Raw genomic sequence first — 20,032 nt, forward strand, 5'->3', positions numbered from 1 at the left:
CTCCAAAAGGGAGCATTTCAAGGTTTAGGCACATAACTTTTTGAAATAAGACAAGGACATGGCTTGGAAAAGTTGTTGTTGTTGTTGAAAGATATCTCTACCAGCCATCATGGGAACAGAATTCAGAGATAGCCATGTTAGTCTGGAATATCAGTATGCAAAGAGACTTTTTGAAGCACCTTTGAGTCTAACTGAGCAAAGGAGGATGTTGCATAAGCTTTATTTCTTTATGGGCTTTGCAGCAGAAGCATTCAATGCAGAAGTCTAGGTCCATGTACCATCAAGAGGAGTTCATTTGGGCTTCCTCTTTATATGGCTGGTTGCACCTACACTGCAGAAATAATCCAGTTTGACACTGCTTTAACTGCCATGGCTCAATACTATGGAATCCTGGGATTTTTGGTGGTTTTTAGTGGCACCAGAGAGCTCTGACAGAAAGGCTAAATATCTCACAAGACTACAAATCTCAGAACTGCATAGACTGAATCATGGCAACAAACTTTGTGCACATTGAACCATCAGGAAAGCAAAGGTGTCACTTTCTCAGACACCCATGAAAAACGTTTTGGAGTTTTTGTTTGTTTATTTGTTTGTTTGTTGAATATTTTGGATTTTGGAATTCCAGATAAGGGAGACCCAACCTGTACTACTATCAGAGGTTTAAAAAATGGCCTAGGAAATCAATCATAACTTAACATAAAAGTGACTCAAGTAACATCCTCCTTAAAGCTAGATTATAGGATCAAGAGGCATTGCAATCCATCCCCTTCTGCACCATTTTAACTGCAGTCGCCAACAGAATAGAGGCAACATGGTTTAGTGGTTTGAGCATTAGACTCTGGAGACCTTGTTCAGACATGGAAACCCATTGGGTGATCTTGTGCAAGTCACACTCTCTCAGCCTCAGAGAAAGGCCACGGCAACCCCCTTCGGAGCAACGTGAAGGCTTTCATTGATGGCATCCATAATTTTTTGTGGGGTTTTTGGGCTATGTGACCATGTTCTGGAAGAGTTTACTTCAGATGTTTCACCAGCATCTGTGGCTGGCATCTCTGAACAAATCTTGCCAAGAAAACTCTAGGGTCGCCATTTTTCGAAACGACTTGAAAGCACACAACAACAACGGCAACAGAAAAGGCACCGTTTCCACTGAGTGGAGGAAACCTTTACTCATAGATATTAAAAATAGTTCTGGAGAGAAGGCAGAGCCTGTGTCACTTTTGACTACAAGGTGATTCATGAAACCCTGGAAGGAGAGCTATGGCTGCTGGCCGATTTATGGATTAAAGCAGGTCCAAAAGGTTGCAGTCAAACTGCTGCCTGCGACTGGTCAAGTAGGCTTATCTGCTCCCTGTTTTTTCTCTCCAGACTTTATCACACAGGGAAAAAATTGGTAAACGGGGATTATCTTGTGAAAGTCACATAATCATGATTAAAATGCGATTTAACATTTTCACACACAGGAGTCATTATGCCGGGAATAACCAGGGAATTTGTTTGGCTGGTGATCATTTGAGACTGAATCCACAGAACTTCTGCCAAGACGAGATACATTGGAGTACTTATCCAGGACCATCAAGCCTTTGGCACGGGCTCAGTCCTCTCAGGACCTGTATTATTGATTATCATTGTTAAGGCACACTGTAGCTGCATCCCCAAAGTGTGCATTTTAAGTTCTTTATGTAAGATAAAGTTTACATGACATACCTTTGTTTTTAATGTAAATTGAACATCTAACAAACATTGTTGATATCCTCATCATAGCATATATTACTTTTACCATTACCTACGGTAACTTCTTTCTTTTTTCCTGTCCATACCTGGTTAGGTACAAAACCTTTTGTTGTTGTTGACAGTGGGACCCTATGGATGAGACATCTCCAAGAATCCCTATTCCACCCTGCTTTGCTTAGATCCCCCAAAATCTGCTGATCGAGTCTATTCATCTGGTTTAAGGTCTTCCTCTCTTTCTTCCACCCTCCACCTTTCCTAGCATTAATGCTTTTTCTAGTGATCCATGCCTTCTCATGATGTGGCCAAAGTATGATAGTCTCAGCTTGATCATCTTTGCTTCCAAAGAAAACCCTGGTCCGATCTGTTCAAGAACCCATTTCTTTGTCTTCTTGGCCATCAATGGGATCTTAAGTACTCTTTCAGTTTCCTCATTGTCTAGATTGAATTTGTGTATTTCTTCTGTGGGCATCCCTATTCTAAGATGACACCCATGAGCAATCACTGTGTTCGATATCCTGATTGATGAGCTCAATATGGGATCAATATGAGGTTGATGTCTATTGGAAGACAATGTAGTGTTGTGGTTGGAAGATTTGGTTATGGCTTTGGCCACTTTTGAGAATCTGTTGAGCCATGAACATCACGCCGAATGATCTTGGCGTTTGCGAATCAGTTATTCTCTCTCCCACCCTGACCTACCTTGCAGGGTTGTTGGGAGGGTAAACTAAAGGGGAGGAGAGGCAAGTGCATCACTTGAGGTCCTTACAAGAAAGACGGGAGATAAATGTGATCATTAATATTTAAAAACTGTATGCAGTGCTGTGCAAAAAGGATCCAAACAGCACTAGATATGGGCCAAAATCAATGTGATTTACGTATGTGTCAATCCACAATTCAGTAATACATTTGGTGAGTCTACTCTACTCAAGGCAGTATGAAAAGAGGAAGATCGCATTACGGGTGGATAGATTCAGTCAAGGGTTCCTCGAGTTTGCAGGGTTTAAGTAGGGCTGTGAATAATGGGGTGACTTAGAGGTCTCTCATTCGTTCATGTTGTTGTTGTGTGCCTTCAAGTCAATTCCAACATAAGGTAACCCTAAGGAGAACCTATTGTGGGTTTTTCTTGGCAAGATTTGTTCAGAGGAGCTTTGCCATTGCCTTCCTCTGAGGCTGAGAGAGCGTGACTTGCCCAAGGTCACCCAGTGGGCTTCATGGCTGAGTTGATATCTGAACCCTGGTCTCCAGAGTTGTATCCACCACTAAAACCATTAAGCCATGCAAAATCCATAGCTGACTTGACAGCAATGGACAACAACTTGGAAATAAGGTCTTTAAAGAGAGGCTGGATGGCCATCTTTTGGGGATGCATTGATTGTGAGTTCCTGCATGGCAGGGGGATTGGACTGGATGACCCTTGGGGTCTCTTCCAGCTCTATGTTTCTATGATTCTATGAATAGCATTCAGGCCAAAAATTCTTTCTCTTTACCTTTGCTTGATTAAGTCCTCCACATCTTTGCACATCTTCCGCCCGTCCAGCAATCGTTGCAAAAGTGCATCATATCCGGCGTGAACAGTGAAGTCTTTACACTAGGAAATTGAAAAATTGGATAGCTATTAGCCACACAGTTCTGTTATTCAGCCCATCAAATTCTGGGTTAATTCTGAGTCTGCTTCCAAAGGGACGGTGCTACATGGTTATCAGTTTTCCATTCAGCAACTCATCTGGAATCTTTTCCACCGTCTTTCCACCATTTGATGCGGCTTGAACTGCTGTGGCTGCATCCTAAGGATCCTGGAATTCGTAGTTTGGTGAGCTCTTGGTCAGAGAATTCTGAATGCCTCACCCCACTTCAACAGATCCCCTGCATAAGGGAAGGTCCCTTACTTTATATTGGTTTTATATTGTATTTTATATTGGTTTTATGCATGGACGCAGCCAGGATTTTGGGAAAGGGGGGGTCGAGACTAAGTGCCACCATTATAATGGGACTTGGGTGCGGCGGCACAGCAGCACACACCATTCGTTTTATCTAATGGAAGGGGGGGGTCTAGACCCCAAGTACCCCCCCCCTGGCTACGTCCCTGTTTTATGTCCTATGTAATCTTTCTATTTATATGTTTTAAGTTATTGTATGCTTCAATGGGCCTATTGACCATAAATAAAAATGGTCATTGTCATTGCCTAATCATAGGGCTACATTATTAAGGAATTAGGGAGAAGGGTTGAGGAACATTTTTTAATCTATCTTGTTTCTGGTCAGAATATGGATGCAGAGAAGAGTGGAGGGTGAGCCCTGGATCCTCAACTGCTGAGAAAGAGAAGGAGGAAGTTGACTAAGTAAAATACATAGAGCCCCTAATTTTTGCAAGTTGCAGCAACAAATCACTTAGGCTTGTAAATGGCTGCAAGCTGCTGCTTTACTAGCAAAGAACTAGGGAAAGTGGGATGAAAAGAGGGAAACCAGGACATTTTAAAAGCAGCTGGAAAAGGGGTCCGGCACCTTTGAGACTGACTGAAATAAAGAAGTTGGCAGCATGAGCTTTCGTAGACTTCAGTCTACTTCCTCAGAATCTGCATTTGGTTCATTTGGAGAGTTGGAGGGCATGCACATGTCTAAAGGTGGACTTGAACCCATGTCTCTTTGGTTTGAGCTTGGCACACACTTCCTTCTATGCTACCACATTTCCAGACATCTAGACAAATGTTTCGAGTTCCCATGAAGGGCACACAACACACAGCTTAATTGTGAACTTAGTTAACAAACTTATTGTTCAACACAGTAAGAGATAAGTCTCATCTCATTCAGAAGTTGCCTTGTGCTTTTAAAATATTTATATGCTCAGCGTCGGAGAACATTAAATCCCAGCAAGCAATGTTACATCAAAAACAGCAGGCTATGATCTCTTTGGAGGCAAAGGTCCAAAACACACTGCAGAAATAATCCAGTTTGAGACCACTTTAACTGCCCTGGCTCAATAGGGAATTCTGAGAAATGTAGTTTTGTGAGACACTTTAGTCTTCTCTGGTGCCACAATAAACTACAATTCTCAGGATTCCCTAACCCTGAACCAGGGCAGTTAAAGCAGTGTCAAATTGGATTATTATTCTGCAGTGTGTCTTGGCCCTTACTTCTAAATCAAGGATGCAAAGGACTGAAACGTCACTTTAGGATCTCTTTGGAGACACACACCCAAAACAAAGGCACCTGAAGTTCTTTTCTCTGTTGATCATCTAAGAAACATGCCATGTTTTCCCCTGGCAAAAGAGTCAATAACAATTATTGAACCTCTGATAGGAAAGAGATTAGAAATCAAACCATTCTAGGAATCAGAAATTTAAAAAGAGCCAAAAGCAAACTTACTAATGCATTTGCCATTCCTAGAATGAAGAGACGTCTTTGCTCAAGAGAAAAAGTCCCAAGGACAGGAGTGTGAGACTGCTGCGAAAATGTCGATTTGGTCTTAAACCACATCATTCCACCCATCCCTTCGGAGCCTGACTGATTCATCTGTTTCACATCAGAACTCAACAACCTGTCAGATTTTCCCTGGGAAATATCACTGTTGTGTTTTGGAAGAGGCAGGAACACATGCAGCAGCATTATTCTGAATCAGACGTTTGATTTAGTTCAGCGGCATCCCAGGATTCGAATCCCAGAGTGGCCAAAGAAACCCACTGGGTGGCCATGGGCAAGTCACACTCTCTCAGCCTCAGAGGATGGCAATGGCAAACCCCTCTGAAGAAACCTGCCAAGAAAACCCCATGATAGCTTCGCCTTTCACCATAAGTCGGAAACAACTTGAAGGTGCACAGCAACAACAACAACAAATATAAACTTAACCTACAGCAATTGTGCAAGGTTGGCCATGACGAGTGAAGGATTCTGGGACCTACTGTCTGAAAAAGTAACTTTTCCAAGTTCTGGAAAGTGGGCAGGCAAGGTGACCAGATGGTCTAACCACAATGGAAGACCAGGGATTGCAAAATGTGGGACGTGTGCAAGGTCACCCTCGGCTCCAGAGTCATTGCCCAACACTCAAACCACTGCATTCTCATTCCTGTATATCACTGAACATAATAGCAATAGTAGTGCCATAAACAACTAGCAAAATTTAAATTCACAAACATACATACATACTTATTTATGAGAAAAGGAGAAAGCAAATAAAATAAAAAAAATAAAAATCTGGAAGGTGCCCAATGCCAATCCAAAGATATTACAACAAACAGCCCATCCAAAGAATAGAATGAGTAGACACAGAGACAGGCAAAACCCAAGGAGTTATATTGCAAAAATGCATGTTTCTTTGGACCAGTCTAGAAAACTAAGCTTTTGCTGTCTTTTCATGACCCCCAAAATCTGTGACTCACAAATGAAAGGAATGGCCCTAAAAAAGAAAACCAGCAAGGCTTGGCCACACACTTTCACCATCTTCTGTGCCTCCTACCTGGGCAAAGTTCCCAAGAAAACCCATGCTTCCAGCAGGGCACCTCTGGGGACAGAGATGTTGTCCTCCAATGCCCTTCCTGACCATCAAGTGAAGAACCAGGGATGACATTCTGGAGCTCAAAATCCAGACAACAGAAGTTACTGATCATGAAGGCAAGAGAGAGGATCCACTTTTGACAGCAGAATGTCAATGCATAATCCATGGCTGAGAAGGAACTGCTAGAAAGGGAACCATTTCCTTCACAACAGCAGACTTTCATGCTTCCCAGAAATGCAGCTGGCCTTCTGTATCCATGGATTTTTTTTATCCAGCCATCCCATTTTAACTTTTAAACCCATTTTAAGCATGCTTTTTTGTTTTAATTTTGTGGCTAGTTTAATTCTGTTTTAATGCTGATGTTCAGTATGCATTTAACCCTATTAATCTCACCATTTTAAATTTGTAAACTGCCTTTACAAAGGCGGGGGGGATATAAATAAAGTTGTTAATAATACTAATAATGATGACCGCCCCATAAAAAGTGGGTTAGAAATACAAATAAGCAAATAAAATAAATCAGTGTTCTTCCAGAGCTTTGGAGAATGACAGCTTTGACTCAAAAATATAAATTTGCATTAAAATAATATTAAAGTTACAGTCAGCCCTCTCTATCCATGGATTTTTTAATTGAAGAATTCAAGCATCCAAGGCTCAGAAATACTTTTAAACTATATACATTTCAAAAAGCAAACTTTGATTCTACTATTTGATATAAGGCGGCGGGACACTATTTCACAACGCCATTGTATACAATGAGACTTGAGCATCCATAGATTTTGGTATCCAAACCCCAGTGGGCACCAAGGGTCTATTGTACTTATATTCATTCATTGTTTTAAAGAAAACAATAGGACATTTAAAGAAAGAAGTTGGCAGCATGAGCTTTCCCAAACTAATGTCTACTTCCTCAGATGCATTTGGAAGTAGACTTCAGTCTGCAAAAGCTCATGCTGCCAACTTCTTTCTTTCCGTTAGTTTCAAAGGTGCTACAAGATCTCTCTACAGACTGATTCTACAAACTCACAGCTATATCTCTGAATTTAAGTAAATGTTTCCTTTAGCAATGGTGATCTTGCTTATTTCATCTGGAATGCCTCCCCTTGCCAGTTTAGACTACAAAGATTCAGATGTACTCAATGTTCAGATGGATAAAGAAACTTGCAGATGATGTGTGGCCATGTCTGCAATTCGAATCTACTAGACCAAAGGTGTGCAAAGAATTGTAACAGGTACAAGAACTGTAACTGACGGGTACCAGACAGTGAGGAGAAATGCAACAGGTACCAAACATTCAGCTGGACTTGCTACTTCATTTCCATACACAAGGGATGTTGAATTTGAATTGACATTCCTACATACCAGTGGCATATATATGTCTGTCCCTGGTTTCCACTCCACTAAATGCATCTGAGGAAGTACACTTAAGTCTAGGAAAGCTCCTGCTGCCAACTTCTTTCTTTCGGTTAGTCTTAAAGGGTCTACAAGATCGCTCCACATACATTTGGACATTATATTACATTACATAAATGCATCCGAGGAAGTAGACTTTAGTCTACAAAAACTCATGCTGCCAACGTCTTTCTTTCAATTGGTCTCCAAGAGGCAACAAGATCTCTCTTCATACATTTGGGCATTACATTATATTACATTACATAAATGCATCTGAGGAAGTAGACTGAAGTCTATGAAAGCTCCTGCTGCCAACTTCTTTCTTTCAGTCAGTCTCAAAGGGGTGACAAGATCTCTCTACAAACATTTGGACATTACATTACATAAATGCATCTGAGAAAGTAGACCTAAGCCTACAAAAGCTCCTGCTGCCAACTTCTTTCTTTCAGTTAGTCTCAAAGGTGCTCTCTACATACAGGTACCAGCCAGTTACTAGAAATCCTGAATTCACTCTTGGTGTTGCTTCTTATCACAACAAAGAGAAGAAATGGGCACTTACCCAGAAGGCATCTTTAAACTGCAGGTGTGCCATGTTCAGCACCAGGGAATGGTACCACGTTCAGCCAAAACCGGCACAGTAGGTTGGAATAACCAGGACCTTGTTTGCAGCAGATGCAGTCAGCTCTGAAGCCAAAAGGAACCCTCTCCTGACAACTTGCAAAACAGCACTGGGTTTGAGGAAGCTTGGTGTGTGGTGCCTTGTTGCGCTGAAAGCAAAACGACACCCCAAACCTCACAGGCCTCCTTTCCTCTTTCTCGCCTCTTCGCTCCACCCATCCCTTCCCCAACACTCTTGGTGTCAACTCAGCCCCATTGCATGATGAATATTTGCAATGAGGAAGCAGAAAAGTTTGCCACCCTCTTCAGTATGCAAAGGAGACCCTTCATTTTATTTTTTGTTGTTGGCGGTGTTTAATAACGACAAGATTAGTTACACTTCAGAAAGGATTTGTTTGATAAGCCGATGCAGCTACAAATGGTGGAAAGAGACCCAAACTCAGCTTCATGCTGCGCAGCATCCATGTGGCACATCTTGAGATACCAGAGCACATTTTGTGCATGTGTGCTTCGGTTGTCTCTTATGTCGCTGGGCCCAAATCATATACACAGGAAGCAGAGTTGTGGTAATGCAGGCTCAGCAATTGTTGCAATAACGGAAGAATTTTACAACGCTCATCAAAACGAAGGAAATGCATAGAGATGGTGCTTTCTGCAGGCTTAGCTCTTCAAACCACTGTATAGCTTTCAGATGCATGGTGCAAGCGCCCTCCATTCAAGGCAACCATGAATATAAATGAAGGGGGAAGTGGCCATGCCATGCTACCAGAATACTAATGGAGTAAGTGCTCCTCTGCAACTCATTAGGCCAGAAGGTTTAAAATTCAGAGAGGCAGATGCCACTTGGACACGGGACCCAGAAGACTTTACGTCCTGAACACTAGATCATTTGCACTCACAGATAATAAACAGTATTATTTGCCCTGCTATTTCCACGGAAAAGCCACACTTTTTGTGTGTGTGACATATTTAGCCATCTCAATCTCATCTTTCTCACCAGAGGTTGTTTAGTTACTTATTAGAAAACATCACAGTGTTCTGAGCCACTCGCCTTTGGTATAAAAGACCTGATTAGTGAGACCCCAAACACGTTTTTACTATCAAATTAAACTAAGGAGAGCTACAGTCATATTGCTGCAAAAGTAGTTATATGTCATGTTACATAGGTGCATAAAAGCTCAAAGGAATTACAAAAGTGCAAACTTTTTTTTGGTGCAAATTTAGTTGCGCCGAAGCCCAAGGAATAACAAATAATTTAGTATTTCTAAATAAGTTACTTTTGAACTCTAGTGAGAAAGATGAGATTGAGATGGCTAGATATGTCACAAAACTACAAATTCCAGACTTCTACATTCTTGGCTGCATCCACACTGCAGAAATAATCCTGTTTGGCATCACTTTAACTGTCATGGCTCAATGCTACGGGATTCTGAGAACTGTAGTTTGTTATGGCACCAGAGCTCTCTGATAGAGGCAAAATATCTCACAAAAGTCCAGTTCTGAGCTTTCCAGAGCATTGAGCCATGGCAGTTAAAGTAGAGTCAAACTGGATTTTTTCCACAGTGCAGATGCAGCTATTGAGGTATGGCAGTTAAACTGGGGCCAAACTGGGATTATTTCTGCAGTGTGGATGGAGCCATTGAGCCATAGCACTTCATGTGGTGCATTAATTCTGTAGCGTGGCCACAATCCAAGTGGGATAGCAAACATGTTCTCCCCTGTGCTAGACTTAGAAGATTTGTAATCTGCACCTGCAAGTGGAAGCATGGAGGATCTTTAGAAGAGAAAGAGTGAGTATTCAGAGTATTCAGTCATGCAAATCCTCTTCCTCCGCAGACCTTCCTAGGAAATCAATGAGCCTATTCAGCTCAGTCTGGAAGGCAAGCCTGCAGCTTTAACTACTCCCCAGCCCCCAAAATAAGGAACTGGGCTGTTTCCTCCATCATTACATTACAGCTGTAAGCAAATGGAGCAAGCAGGATTTGTTAAGCATTCATTCCTATCCTTAATTGTCCTGCTGCTTTCATCACTTACTCTTCTGTGTAGGCAAGATGTGCCTTACCTGCATCTGCTGAGCGCCATGCCTCAACAAGGGGAGGTCCAAGCAGACCCATAGGAGCTTGTTGTTGTTGTTGTGTGCCTTGTAGGTCCCAGAATCCTTCACTCATCTTGACCAGCAAACGCTCACACACACACACACCTGAAAAAAATCCCCAAACAGAAGTCCAACACCACCCTACACAATTACGGTAGGTTAAGTTTAAATTTGTTGCTGTTGTGCACCTTCCAGTTGTGTCTGACATACGGCGACCCTAAGATGAAACTATCGTGGGGTTTTCTTGGCAGGTTTCTTCAGAGGGGGTTTGCCAGGGCCATCCTCTGAGGCTGAGAGAGTGTGACTTGCTTCAAGCGTACCCAATGGTTTTCCATGGCTGAGCAGGGATTCAAAGCCTGGTCTCCAGAGTCCTAGTCCAAGTCTCAAAATGCTGGCTTGCTGCTCAACTTTTTCATCAGTTTCCTCCTCCAGGTTAGAGGCAGCATGACCTCCAGACTTTTGCAGGGGAGATAAAAGCGAGCAAGGTATCATCAATACAACACAGCAATAGCAGCTTCGTCCTCCTGTTCCCCAATTGCCACCTGAAATGACTTCCATGGCCGTTGGAGCTGCAGCCACAAGGTTGTGAGTTCGATTCCAGAGGGCTCCCAGGTTGACTCAGCCTTCCAATCCTTTCGTAGGTCGGTAAAATGAGTACCCAGTTTGTTGGGAGCAATTGGCTAAAAGATAATAAACCACTTAGAGAGTGCTGAGTTCACTATGAAGCAGTGTAGAAATGTAAATGCTGTTGCGATCACTCCATCTACTAGGTCCCAGTACAGGGACTCACTATATTTGGCTATTTTTCTGCAAAAATGTGGAATAAGTTGCTATTACTGTCCCTCAGCATTGCATCCCCACAAAAACAGAGGAAGATGCCTTAAGTAAGAGCATTGGCCCATTGACCTCTGTATGTATTATTGTATTATTAGGAGAGGGCCTTCTCAACTCTCAACAACCTTCACCACATTCTTGGTGTGGAACAACTTCCCAAAATACACCTGGTCCCCTCCATTGCCTGCTTTTAGCTTTTAAAAGTAATTTTACATTGCAAATACAGTTTGGAAAAGCAAACAAAAACCAATAGCAGCAGAATATACCATAAAATCTTTCTCTCTCACACACACACATGCATGAGATTTTATTGTATATTCTGCTGCTGTTGTTTTGGTTTGTTTTTCCAAACTGCATTTGTATCGTTTTCTGTGCTGTATTCATTTTACGTAAGATACGAAAGCTTCCAGTAAGAACATTAATGTATTTTGAGAGATTCATACCAAAAATGACACAGGGAAGAAAAAAAGACAATTTCTAATGTTTTAATCTGAGTGTTTTTGAAGTCAGTAGTGTTCTTACTTACATAAAATACACTTACTAAGCTGTATTAATACAGTAAAAATAACTGCTATCAGGATGCAAAAATACAATTTCCAGATCATATAAACACTCTCAACGGAAGTTCATATACACAGAAACCTTACAAGTAAGGAAGGCCTTAATCCTCCTGAATATTCATACAGAAGGATTATTATGAACATAAAGCTAAGCAAACACTTTCTCCTCGTCTCAGAATCTAGCACTAACTAGTGGCAAATGTCTCTCTTATCACACAGTCGTTTTCAAGTATGTGTTAAAAAAAAAAACAGTATTAAAATACAAACATCAGTTTCCACTTTTAAAGAGATAAGCTTTGTGGTACCAAAATAATAAAGGCTGACACATCCAAGAGAATGTACAAAGAAATTCAGTAATGCAAAAACAAACAAAAAAAGCTGCAGAAACCAGTATATTACATCCAGACACAATCTGCGTTGTTGCTTTCAAAGTTGAACACTATTAAAAATCCAACCCATGGCAACAAGGAAGAGGCAGAGGGGAGTCTCTTGGAAATTAAAGTTCTTCATGGTAGAAATTTTCATCATGGAGCTGCCTGCCATAATCGGTAGCTTCACTATTGAGAAACAGATCCTGGTTCTCAAGAATTTCTGCCTCTGTTAGCTTACTGTCCCCGTCTTGGTCCATTTCTTCAATGAGGTGGGAGGCCTGCAAAATAAAGTAAAAAGCATTAATGTAAAATGCCATCTAACCTGCAAATGCTCTGGCACTTTACGAACTCATCTTCCTTACCATTCTTACACATGAACACAGACTTCAGTGTGGCTAAGCATGTTTCATGCTGTAATCCTATCCTCCTTTACCAGAGGTTAGAACTGATTTTTGAAACATGTGGATAAAGTTGCTCATGCCTCACTACTTAAAATCAAGGTTATCACAATGGGAAAAGCCAACTGAACTGTGGGGCTGAAATCTATAATGAATTGTCATATTTAACAGTCACAGTTTAATGTGTTTCAGTTCAAAGGATTCCAAGGGGGATTTAAAACATATCCAGCAGTGTCAATGCAGGCAACGTTCCTCAGCAAGCTTACCTCCTCCTGAGCAATGCCTTCATTGTTGGGCACAACCCAGCTTAGCAGCTCTTTAGGGTCGAGTTTCCCATCCTGGTCCTTGTCGTAATCGTTTGAAAATCGATCCTTCTCAACACGTATCCATTCTGGGTCTTCATGGGCAGCTAAAAGCAAAAGTTACATAGTTAGTTCTTCTGTTTATTTATTCTGCACATTGTAATCTTCCAGGGACATGACTTTAAAGAAAGCTATTAAAACAGTTTTTCAGAGAAAATACCTACTGTATATACTCATATATGTGTCTAGAAATTTAGGTCCAAAAATTGACCCAAAACACCTGAGTTGACTTATCCATGGGTCAATGTAAGTACTGTATCTTAACTCTTATTTAAAAGAAGGAGCAATCCCCTGGTGAAAAGCAAGAGCATAATCTGTCCTGGAAGCACTGACCCCTCTACTCTCTCATCCATCCCACCTTAAGAGGAAGCACAAAGAGTTATGTCTGCTGGAATTTTGTAAGTTCTTTGGCACCCTTTCCCTTTGTTTCATCCTTCAGATCCTTTACTATATGTCCCTAAGTTTTATCCTCGACTTATCCATGGGTCATAGCAAAATCCATAATTTTTTACCTAAACCTTGCCCTCGACTTATATATGAGGTCAACTTATAGTTGAGTATATACGGTAAGTTCAAATATGCACAGGGAACCAAACCCCAAATGTAGATTATTTTATGCCACTGATAGTATGTATGCGTCTTTTGAAAACACAATGCAAAGAACAGGTGGCATTTCTAGCTGTACCCAACATCCGCTTACTTGGATCTCTTCTGTAGTCCCCAAGGAATTCTTCAAGGCTCACAAATTCATCGCCATTTTTATCATGTTCTTCCAGCGCCTCTTGAATGACAAAATCCTAGCAGGAGAAATAAAAAATCCATCTGGTAACGCTGGCCCACTAGCTGATACTGTGCAGTATGTGAGGGACTCTGGGATAAAACCACTATTAGTCCTACTTATAGCAGATTCACTGACATCCATGGGACATGAGGTGTGATTAACATGTTCTATTCATTTCAACAGGTCTATTTCAGCTAGGATTAACATTGGATTTAGCTTCCTGTACATGTCTATGGGGAACTTAATTTGGACTGAGGGTGAGAAGAAGCCCTATAGATAAACCGGGAAGCTGTCTTGAATTCCAATTTTGGGGAAAAGCTGGGATGAAAAATGCTGGAGGTTACAGATTTAATATCTGGAGGTTGCATGACTCCTTGTTACTGTGTACCAAGCAAACCCCTTTGGATGAACATAAATCAGAAATAATTTGAATCATAGAATCATAGAGTTGGAAGAGACCACTAGGGCCATCCAGTCCAACCCCCTGCCATGCAGGAAATCCAAATCAAAGCATCCCCGACAGATGGCCATCCAGCCTCTGTCTGAAGACCTCCAAGGAGGGAGACTCCACTACACTCCTAGGAAATGTGTTCCACTGTTGAACAGCCCTTACTGTCAGGAAGTTCCTCCTAATGTTGAGGTGGAATCTCTTTTCCTGCAGCTTGCATCCATTTCTCCGGGTCCTAGTCTCTGGAGCAGCAGAAAACAAGCTTGCTCCCTCCTCAATATGACATCCCTTCAAATATTTAAACAGAGCTATCATATCACCTCTTAACCTTCTTTTCTCCACGCTAAACATCCCCAGCTCCCTAAGGTGTACCTCATAGGGCAAGGTTTCCAGACCCTTCACCATTTTAGCCACCCTCCTTTGGATATGCTCCAGTTTCTCAATGTCCTTTTTTGAATTGTGGCGCCCACACAACAGCAAAGCATACCAACTTAGCACTTGAATTTTCCATAAACTTTAAATGCACAGTCATATAACAAAGCCCATCTCTAGCAACAAGGGAGACATGGTTTTTACGCCTAGAAAAATCAATAAATTGATCCAAAAGAAGCCCTGCATTGATGTTCAGAAATGTTTCCGAAAGGATTTCAGTTATTAAAATGATGTTCAGAGTAAATAGTTTTCTCACAGAACTTGCCTTCATGTATTCTGCTTCTTCGGGATGTTCAAATGCAATGAATTCATCCAGATTCAAGCCATCAATGCCATCCCTATTAGCTTTCTCAAACCTCTTCTTGTCCTTCAGATGGAGCTTATAAAACATGTTGGAGAAAAAAACAGTTATCTCAATTTCAAGGGGGGGGGGGACATGCAATAACCAATCGTTTCATGTTATATGAATACATTCTGTCTTTGCTTGAACGTTTTAAAATGAAAAGGTGCTTATTACAAGATGAGTCTCATTTACTGAGAAGAGTCTAGAATATTGCAGTAGTTTTCAAAGGAGTAACTGTGTTATTTTCTTCCAGCATCAAAACAAAGAAAGAAGGGGGGGGGGAACCAAATGATATGAATGTTAATAAGTGCCATGTTAAACTGGAACGGTCTCTTATTTTGGGCTTCACATCTGACATGTTTGCCCATAATTCATTTACTTCATTTTCCACTAACAAAGGCAAGGCAATGAGAAAGGTTCCCAATGCTCCTGACTATATTTTGACCTCCTACCTGCCGAAAAGATTCTTCTTCAGCATCTTCCAAAGTTGTATCTTCATCAAAGTCTAAGACACGATCATACATCTGAATATTATATTCTTCCCAGGAGACATAGCCATCGTCATCTTTGTCATATTCACCAAACTGTTGCTTAGAATCTTCTACAACGTAATGCCTGAAAGACTGCTGGATCCAGGAACTTAGTTCGGCTGTGGAAATACCCCATAAAATAATTAGCTCGTAAATTGATTCTTTCCTCAGTAAATACTAAGAGAAAGCCAGCATCTTCTAGGTTGTCTTAGGTCCAAAACACAGCAGAGTAAATTCTGGGAACTGTAGTTTTGTGAGACATGGAGCCTTCTCTGTTAGAGAGCTCTTGGGCCACAATAAACTACACTTTGCAGGATTTCCTAGTACAGTGGTACCCCGGGATACGAATTGATCGCGTTACGAAATTTCCGGGGTACGAAAAAGTTAGATTGGAAAAAACTGTTCCGGGTAACGAAAGATTTTTCGGGTTACGAAATTCATTTCGGCGCGAAATTTAAATGCGAAGCGCGGCTAGCGGCTTTCCAGCGCTAACGGAAAGCCTTTTCGGGTTGCGAAATGTATCGGGTTACGAACGGCGCCGCGGAACGAATTAATTTCGTAACCCGAGGTACCACTGTACTGAGCCAGGGCAGTTAAAGCAGTTTCAAACTGGATTATTTCCACAGTGTGTTTTGGTCCGTAGACACTGCTGCAATCCTTACTGAACCTCTACATCAATTCCTACTTTAATACATGGATGTGCATGTGTGTACGCAACTCAGTCCACTGCATTTCTTCATTTCTCTTTTCGCAGCGTGAACATCGCACATACCTTCTGTGAGGAAGCCGTCACCATTTGTGTCAATATTCTTGATAATGCTTTTCAGTCTTTTCTGGCGCTCCTCCGGACTCAGTTTCGCAAACTCTTCCGCTTCTTCCTTTGCAGAGAAAGAGAAACCCGTGAAAAACCCGTGGGTGGTTTATCGTTTTCAGCTTGACGTCACAATTATTTTTGGCAAGTAAAACCTATGTTGCTGCTAGACTTATTATCTTCTACTCTGTCATGACTAGCTGTGTGTGTGCCTTCAAGTCATTTCCAATTTATGGAGGCCCTAAGGCGAACTTACTATAGGGTTTGTTTGCCAAGGTTTGTTCAGAGGGGGTTTGCAACTGCCTTCCCCTGAGTCTGAGAGTATCTCACTTGCTCAAGGTCTCCCAGTGGGTTTCATGGCCGAGCTGGGATTTGAACCCTGGTCTACAGAGTCATAGTCCAGCACTCAAACCACTCCATTTTTGCATGAACGTCCTCCATTTTGCGGTGCCGCCCTCCTCTGCGGTGAGGACATCCACTTTGTGCATGAAAATTCCCACGCCCTTTTGTACAAAAACCTCTTTGTACGAAAAGCGTAGTGTTTTGAGTGTTGGGACTGGGACTCTGGAGACCAGGGTTCAAACCCTCGCTCAGCTTGGGTGACTGTGCGCAAGTCACACTCTCTCAGCCTCAGTAGAAGGCAATGGCAAAGCCCCTCTGAACAAATCTTGCCAAGAAAACCCCAATGAGAGCTGCGTCTTAGGGTCACCATAAGGTGGAAACAACTTGAAGGCACACTTCAACGTATGTATATATACACACACACACATATACATATACACAGAGTATATACCTACTGTATATAGTGTATATACATATAAGCATCTATCTATAAACATATATATAGATATATGCATACATACACACATACCTGTATGTATATAAACGCACACACACAAACATACATGGTGTCTGAGTATATATGTGTGTATCTCTCTCTCTCTATATATATATATATATATGTGTGTGTGTGTATCTATATCTATCTATCTATATATGTATATATATCTATAGATAGATATAGATAGGTGTGTATATATATATATATATATATACACACACATCTATCTATCTGTAGATAGATAGATAGATACAGATAGATGTGTGTGTGTATATATATATATACACATATATGTGTATATCTATCTATATCTATAGATAGATGTGTGTGTGTGTATATATATATATATATATACACATATATGTATATATCTATCTATATCTATAGAGATAGATGTGTGTGTGTATATATATATATATATACACATATATGTATATACCTATCTATATCTATAGATAGATATAGACAGATATGTGTGTGTGTGTGTATATATATATATATACACACACACATATACATATACGTATCTATCTATCTAGGGAGAGGCAGCATGGCCTACTGGTTTGAGTCTTGGACTACAGCTCTGGAGACCTGGGTTCAAGTCCTAGCTCTGCCATAGAAGTCACACTCTCTCAGCCTCAAAGGATGCCAATGGCAAACCCCCTCTGAACAAATCTTGCCAAGGAGAGAACCCCATGACAGAGTGGCCCTAACTCTGGAATGCCTTGCAAGGCCAAGAGGGAGGCGAGGCGAGGCGAGGGGCGTCCATGGCGTGGCCTCCTCCTTCCCTACCTGGCCTCCCAGCAGCGCCTCTCGGTCGTAGTCGGGCAGGTGCCGTCCGTCGCTGCCATAATGCTCCCTGTCGCCCAGCCCGCTCCCCGAGGCCCAGAGGCCGCGTAGCAGTAACCCCAGGCCCAGGAGCAGCGGAGGAGGAGGCGGAGGCCTCATGGTTTTCCGCGAGGGAGAAGCCCCGGCCTCGAGTAGGCCCTGGCGCCGAGCGAGGAGGCCCTTGTCGCGGCGGCGCAGTCAGGCCTAGTCCGCCTCCAGCGCCTCGCCTTCGCCTTAGAGTCGCCTCAGTGGCTCCTCCCTCGCGACAAGGCCGCTCCCTCCGCCATTGCCATCCTCCTCCTCCTCCTCCTCCTCATTATTACTATTTGACCAACAACAAGTTTATTGTATATTAGTAAATAAACAATAACGTTTATTTATTCTTAAATAAATAAATAAAGTATTATGATGATGGCCAACAGGTTTATTATTTATTAGAAAAATAAACAATAATGTTTATTCATTTTTAAATAAATACATGAATAAGCATTATTATTATTATTATGACCAATAAGTTTATTATTTATTAGTAAATAAACAATAATGTTTATTTATTCTTAAATACACGAATAAGTATTATTATTATTATTATGACCAATAAGTTTATTATTTATTAGTAAATAAACAATAATGTTTATTTATTCTTAAATACACGAATAATAATAATAATAATAATTATGACCAATAAGTTTATTATTTATTAGTAAATAAACAATAACATTTATTTATTCTTAAATAAATACATGAATAAGTATTATTATTATTATTATTATGACCAATAAGTTTATTATTTATTAGTAAATAAACAATACCTTTTTTTATTATTAAGTAAATAAATAACCCCACATTAGCCGACCCAGCTTTTGCAGACAACATAATTAAAACATAATGTAAATGGGACACTTAAATTGGTAATAAAGTAGACACAAAATAAAAAGCATATATAAATATAAATAAATAAATAAAAATATACACAACAAGACTGAGATTATATGTCACTTTGTTGTGTGCCTTCACACAATAAATTGGGAATAAAATATACAAAATAAAACTGAGATTATATCTGGTCACTTTGTTGTTTGGTCACTTTTGTTGTTGTTGCCGTTGTGTGCGTTCAACACACTATTAAATTGGTAATAAGACATACAAAATAAACTGGAGATTATATTTTGTCACATTGTTGTTGTTGTTGTTGTTGTTGTTGTTGTGTGCCTTCCATTAAATTGGTAATAAAATATACAAAATAAAACTGAGATTATATCCGGTCACTTAGTTGTTTTGGTCACTTTCGTTGTTTTTCTTGTGCGTGTTCAACACACTATTAAATTGGTAATAAGACAAATCGGAAGTTTGTTGTTGTTGTTGTGTGCCTTCCATTAAATTGGTAATAAAGCATACAAAATAAAGACTGGGATTATATTTGGCCGCTGTGGTTGTTGTGTGCCTTCGCTTTAATGGCCCATGGCTCAGTGCTATGGAGTCCTGGGGATTGTGGCACCAGAGCCCTCCGACAGAAAAGCCTAAATGTCTCACAAAACTACAAGTCCCAGAATCCCCTAGCTAAAAAGTGGTGTCAATCTGGATTATTTCTGCAGTGCGGAGGCATCCTAGGAGCTGCTAAGACCAGGGCCTTCTAGGCTTTGTTAATGTTGACTGAACTACAGCAGCTTAGCAACAAAACCATAGCTCTCTTTCCTCTTCAGAGCCATTCTTAGCAGGTATTGATTTGTGATTATTCCAAAACAGGCCAGATATTAGAACGATTAGAATTAATCACCAGTATTGTAGGATTTGTAATCTTTTAATTTGCATTTAATGTTTTCAGACTTTCACGCTACATTGTGTTTTGGGCCGAGGGTGTTTTGTTTCCGCTGTGCTTTAAAGTGTGGCATCATGAATGGTGGGCCACAAGTACAACTCTGCAGGCCAGGATTTGATTCCCAGCTTGGAATCCTGGGATTTGTAGTTTTGTGGGGAACCAGCGCTCTTTGCCAGAGCAACCTGAAGACTTTGTGAAGCTACAAATCCCAGGGTTCCATGGGATTCAGGTACAGCACTTTAAATATCATTTCTACAGTGTAGCTACATCCATATAGACCTTGTGAGACTACAGATCCCAGGATTTCATAAAATGGAGTGGCAGCACTTTAAAGCCGTGTCAAACT

General features: G+C 41.0%; 2 protein-coding genes across 2 annotated transcripts in view; both read right to left on the minus strand.

Moving 5' to 3' along the window:
- The window catches only part of PSTPIP1 (proline-serine-threonine phosphatase interacting protein 1), a 29,740-nt gene extending 21,393 nt beyond the window's left edge, over positions 1 to 8,347 (minus strand). Inside the window, exons 1-2 of the mRNA XM_089538492.1 lie at positions 8,175 to 8,347; positions 3,222 to 3,322 (exon numbers count right to left, since the gene is read on the minus strand). Coding sequence (XP_089394618.1) covers positions 3,222 to 3,322; positions 8,175 to 8,207 — 134 coding nt within the window. The 5' untranslated portion in view covers positions 8,208 to 8,347. The remainder of the gene's footprint in view (positions 1 to 3,221; positions 3,323 to 8,174) is intronic.
- Positions 8,348 to 11,631: 3,284 nt separating this feature from the next.
- Positions 11,632 to 18,129, minus strand: RCN2 (reticulocalbin 2). The gene is made up of 7 exons (XM_089538495.1): positions 17,832 to 18,129; positions 16,160 to 16,265; positions 15,310 to 15,506; positions 14,780 to 14,893; positions 13,554 to 13,650; positions 12,758 to 12,900; positions 11,632 to 12,371 (listed from the first exon to the last, which is right to left on the minus strand). Exons 1-7 carry the CDS (start codon positions 17,985 to 17,987, stop codon positions 12,219 to 12,221), a joined length of 966 nt encoding a protein of 321 aa, XP_089394621.1. The 5' UTR covers positions 17,988 to 18,129; the 3' UTR covers positions 11,632 to 12,218.
- Between the last annotated feature and the right edge of the window lie 1,903 nt (positions 18,130 to 20,032).

Source organism: Sceloporus occidentalis, unplaced genomic scaffold (assembly GCF_023333645.1).
Source record: "Sceloporus occidentalis isolate IW3139 unplaced genomic scaffold, rSceOcc1.0.p SCAF_9, whole genome shotgun sequence".
Lineage (NCBI taxonomy): Eukaryota > Metazoa > Chordata > Lepidosauria > Squamata > Phrynosomatidae > Sceloporus > Sceloporus occidentalis.

Bases quoted from the DNA above. Each gene is read 5' to 3' on its own strand.
- RCN2 (XM_089538495.1), bottom strand. From the start codon at position 17,987: ATGAGGCCTCCGCCTCCTCCTCCGCTGCTCCTGGGCCTGGGGTTACTG. The intron at 14,894-15,309 runs GTAGGAGGTCAA...ATGTTTTATAAG, and splicing joins AAGAAGAATCTTTTCGGCAG to CTCCATCTGAAGGACAAGAA. The intron at 13,651-14,779 runs GCAAGTTCTGTG...TTCTCCTGCTAG, and splicing joins AAGAAGCAGAATACATGAAG to GATTTTGTCATTCAAGAGGC.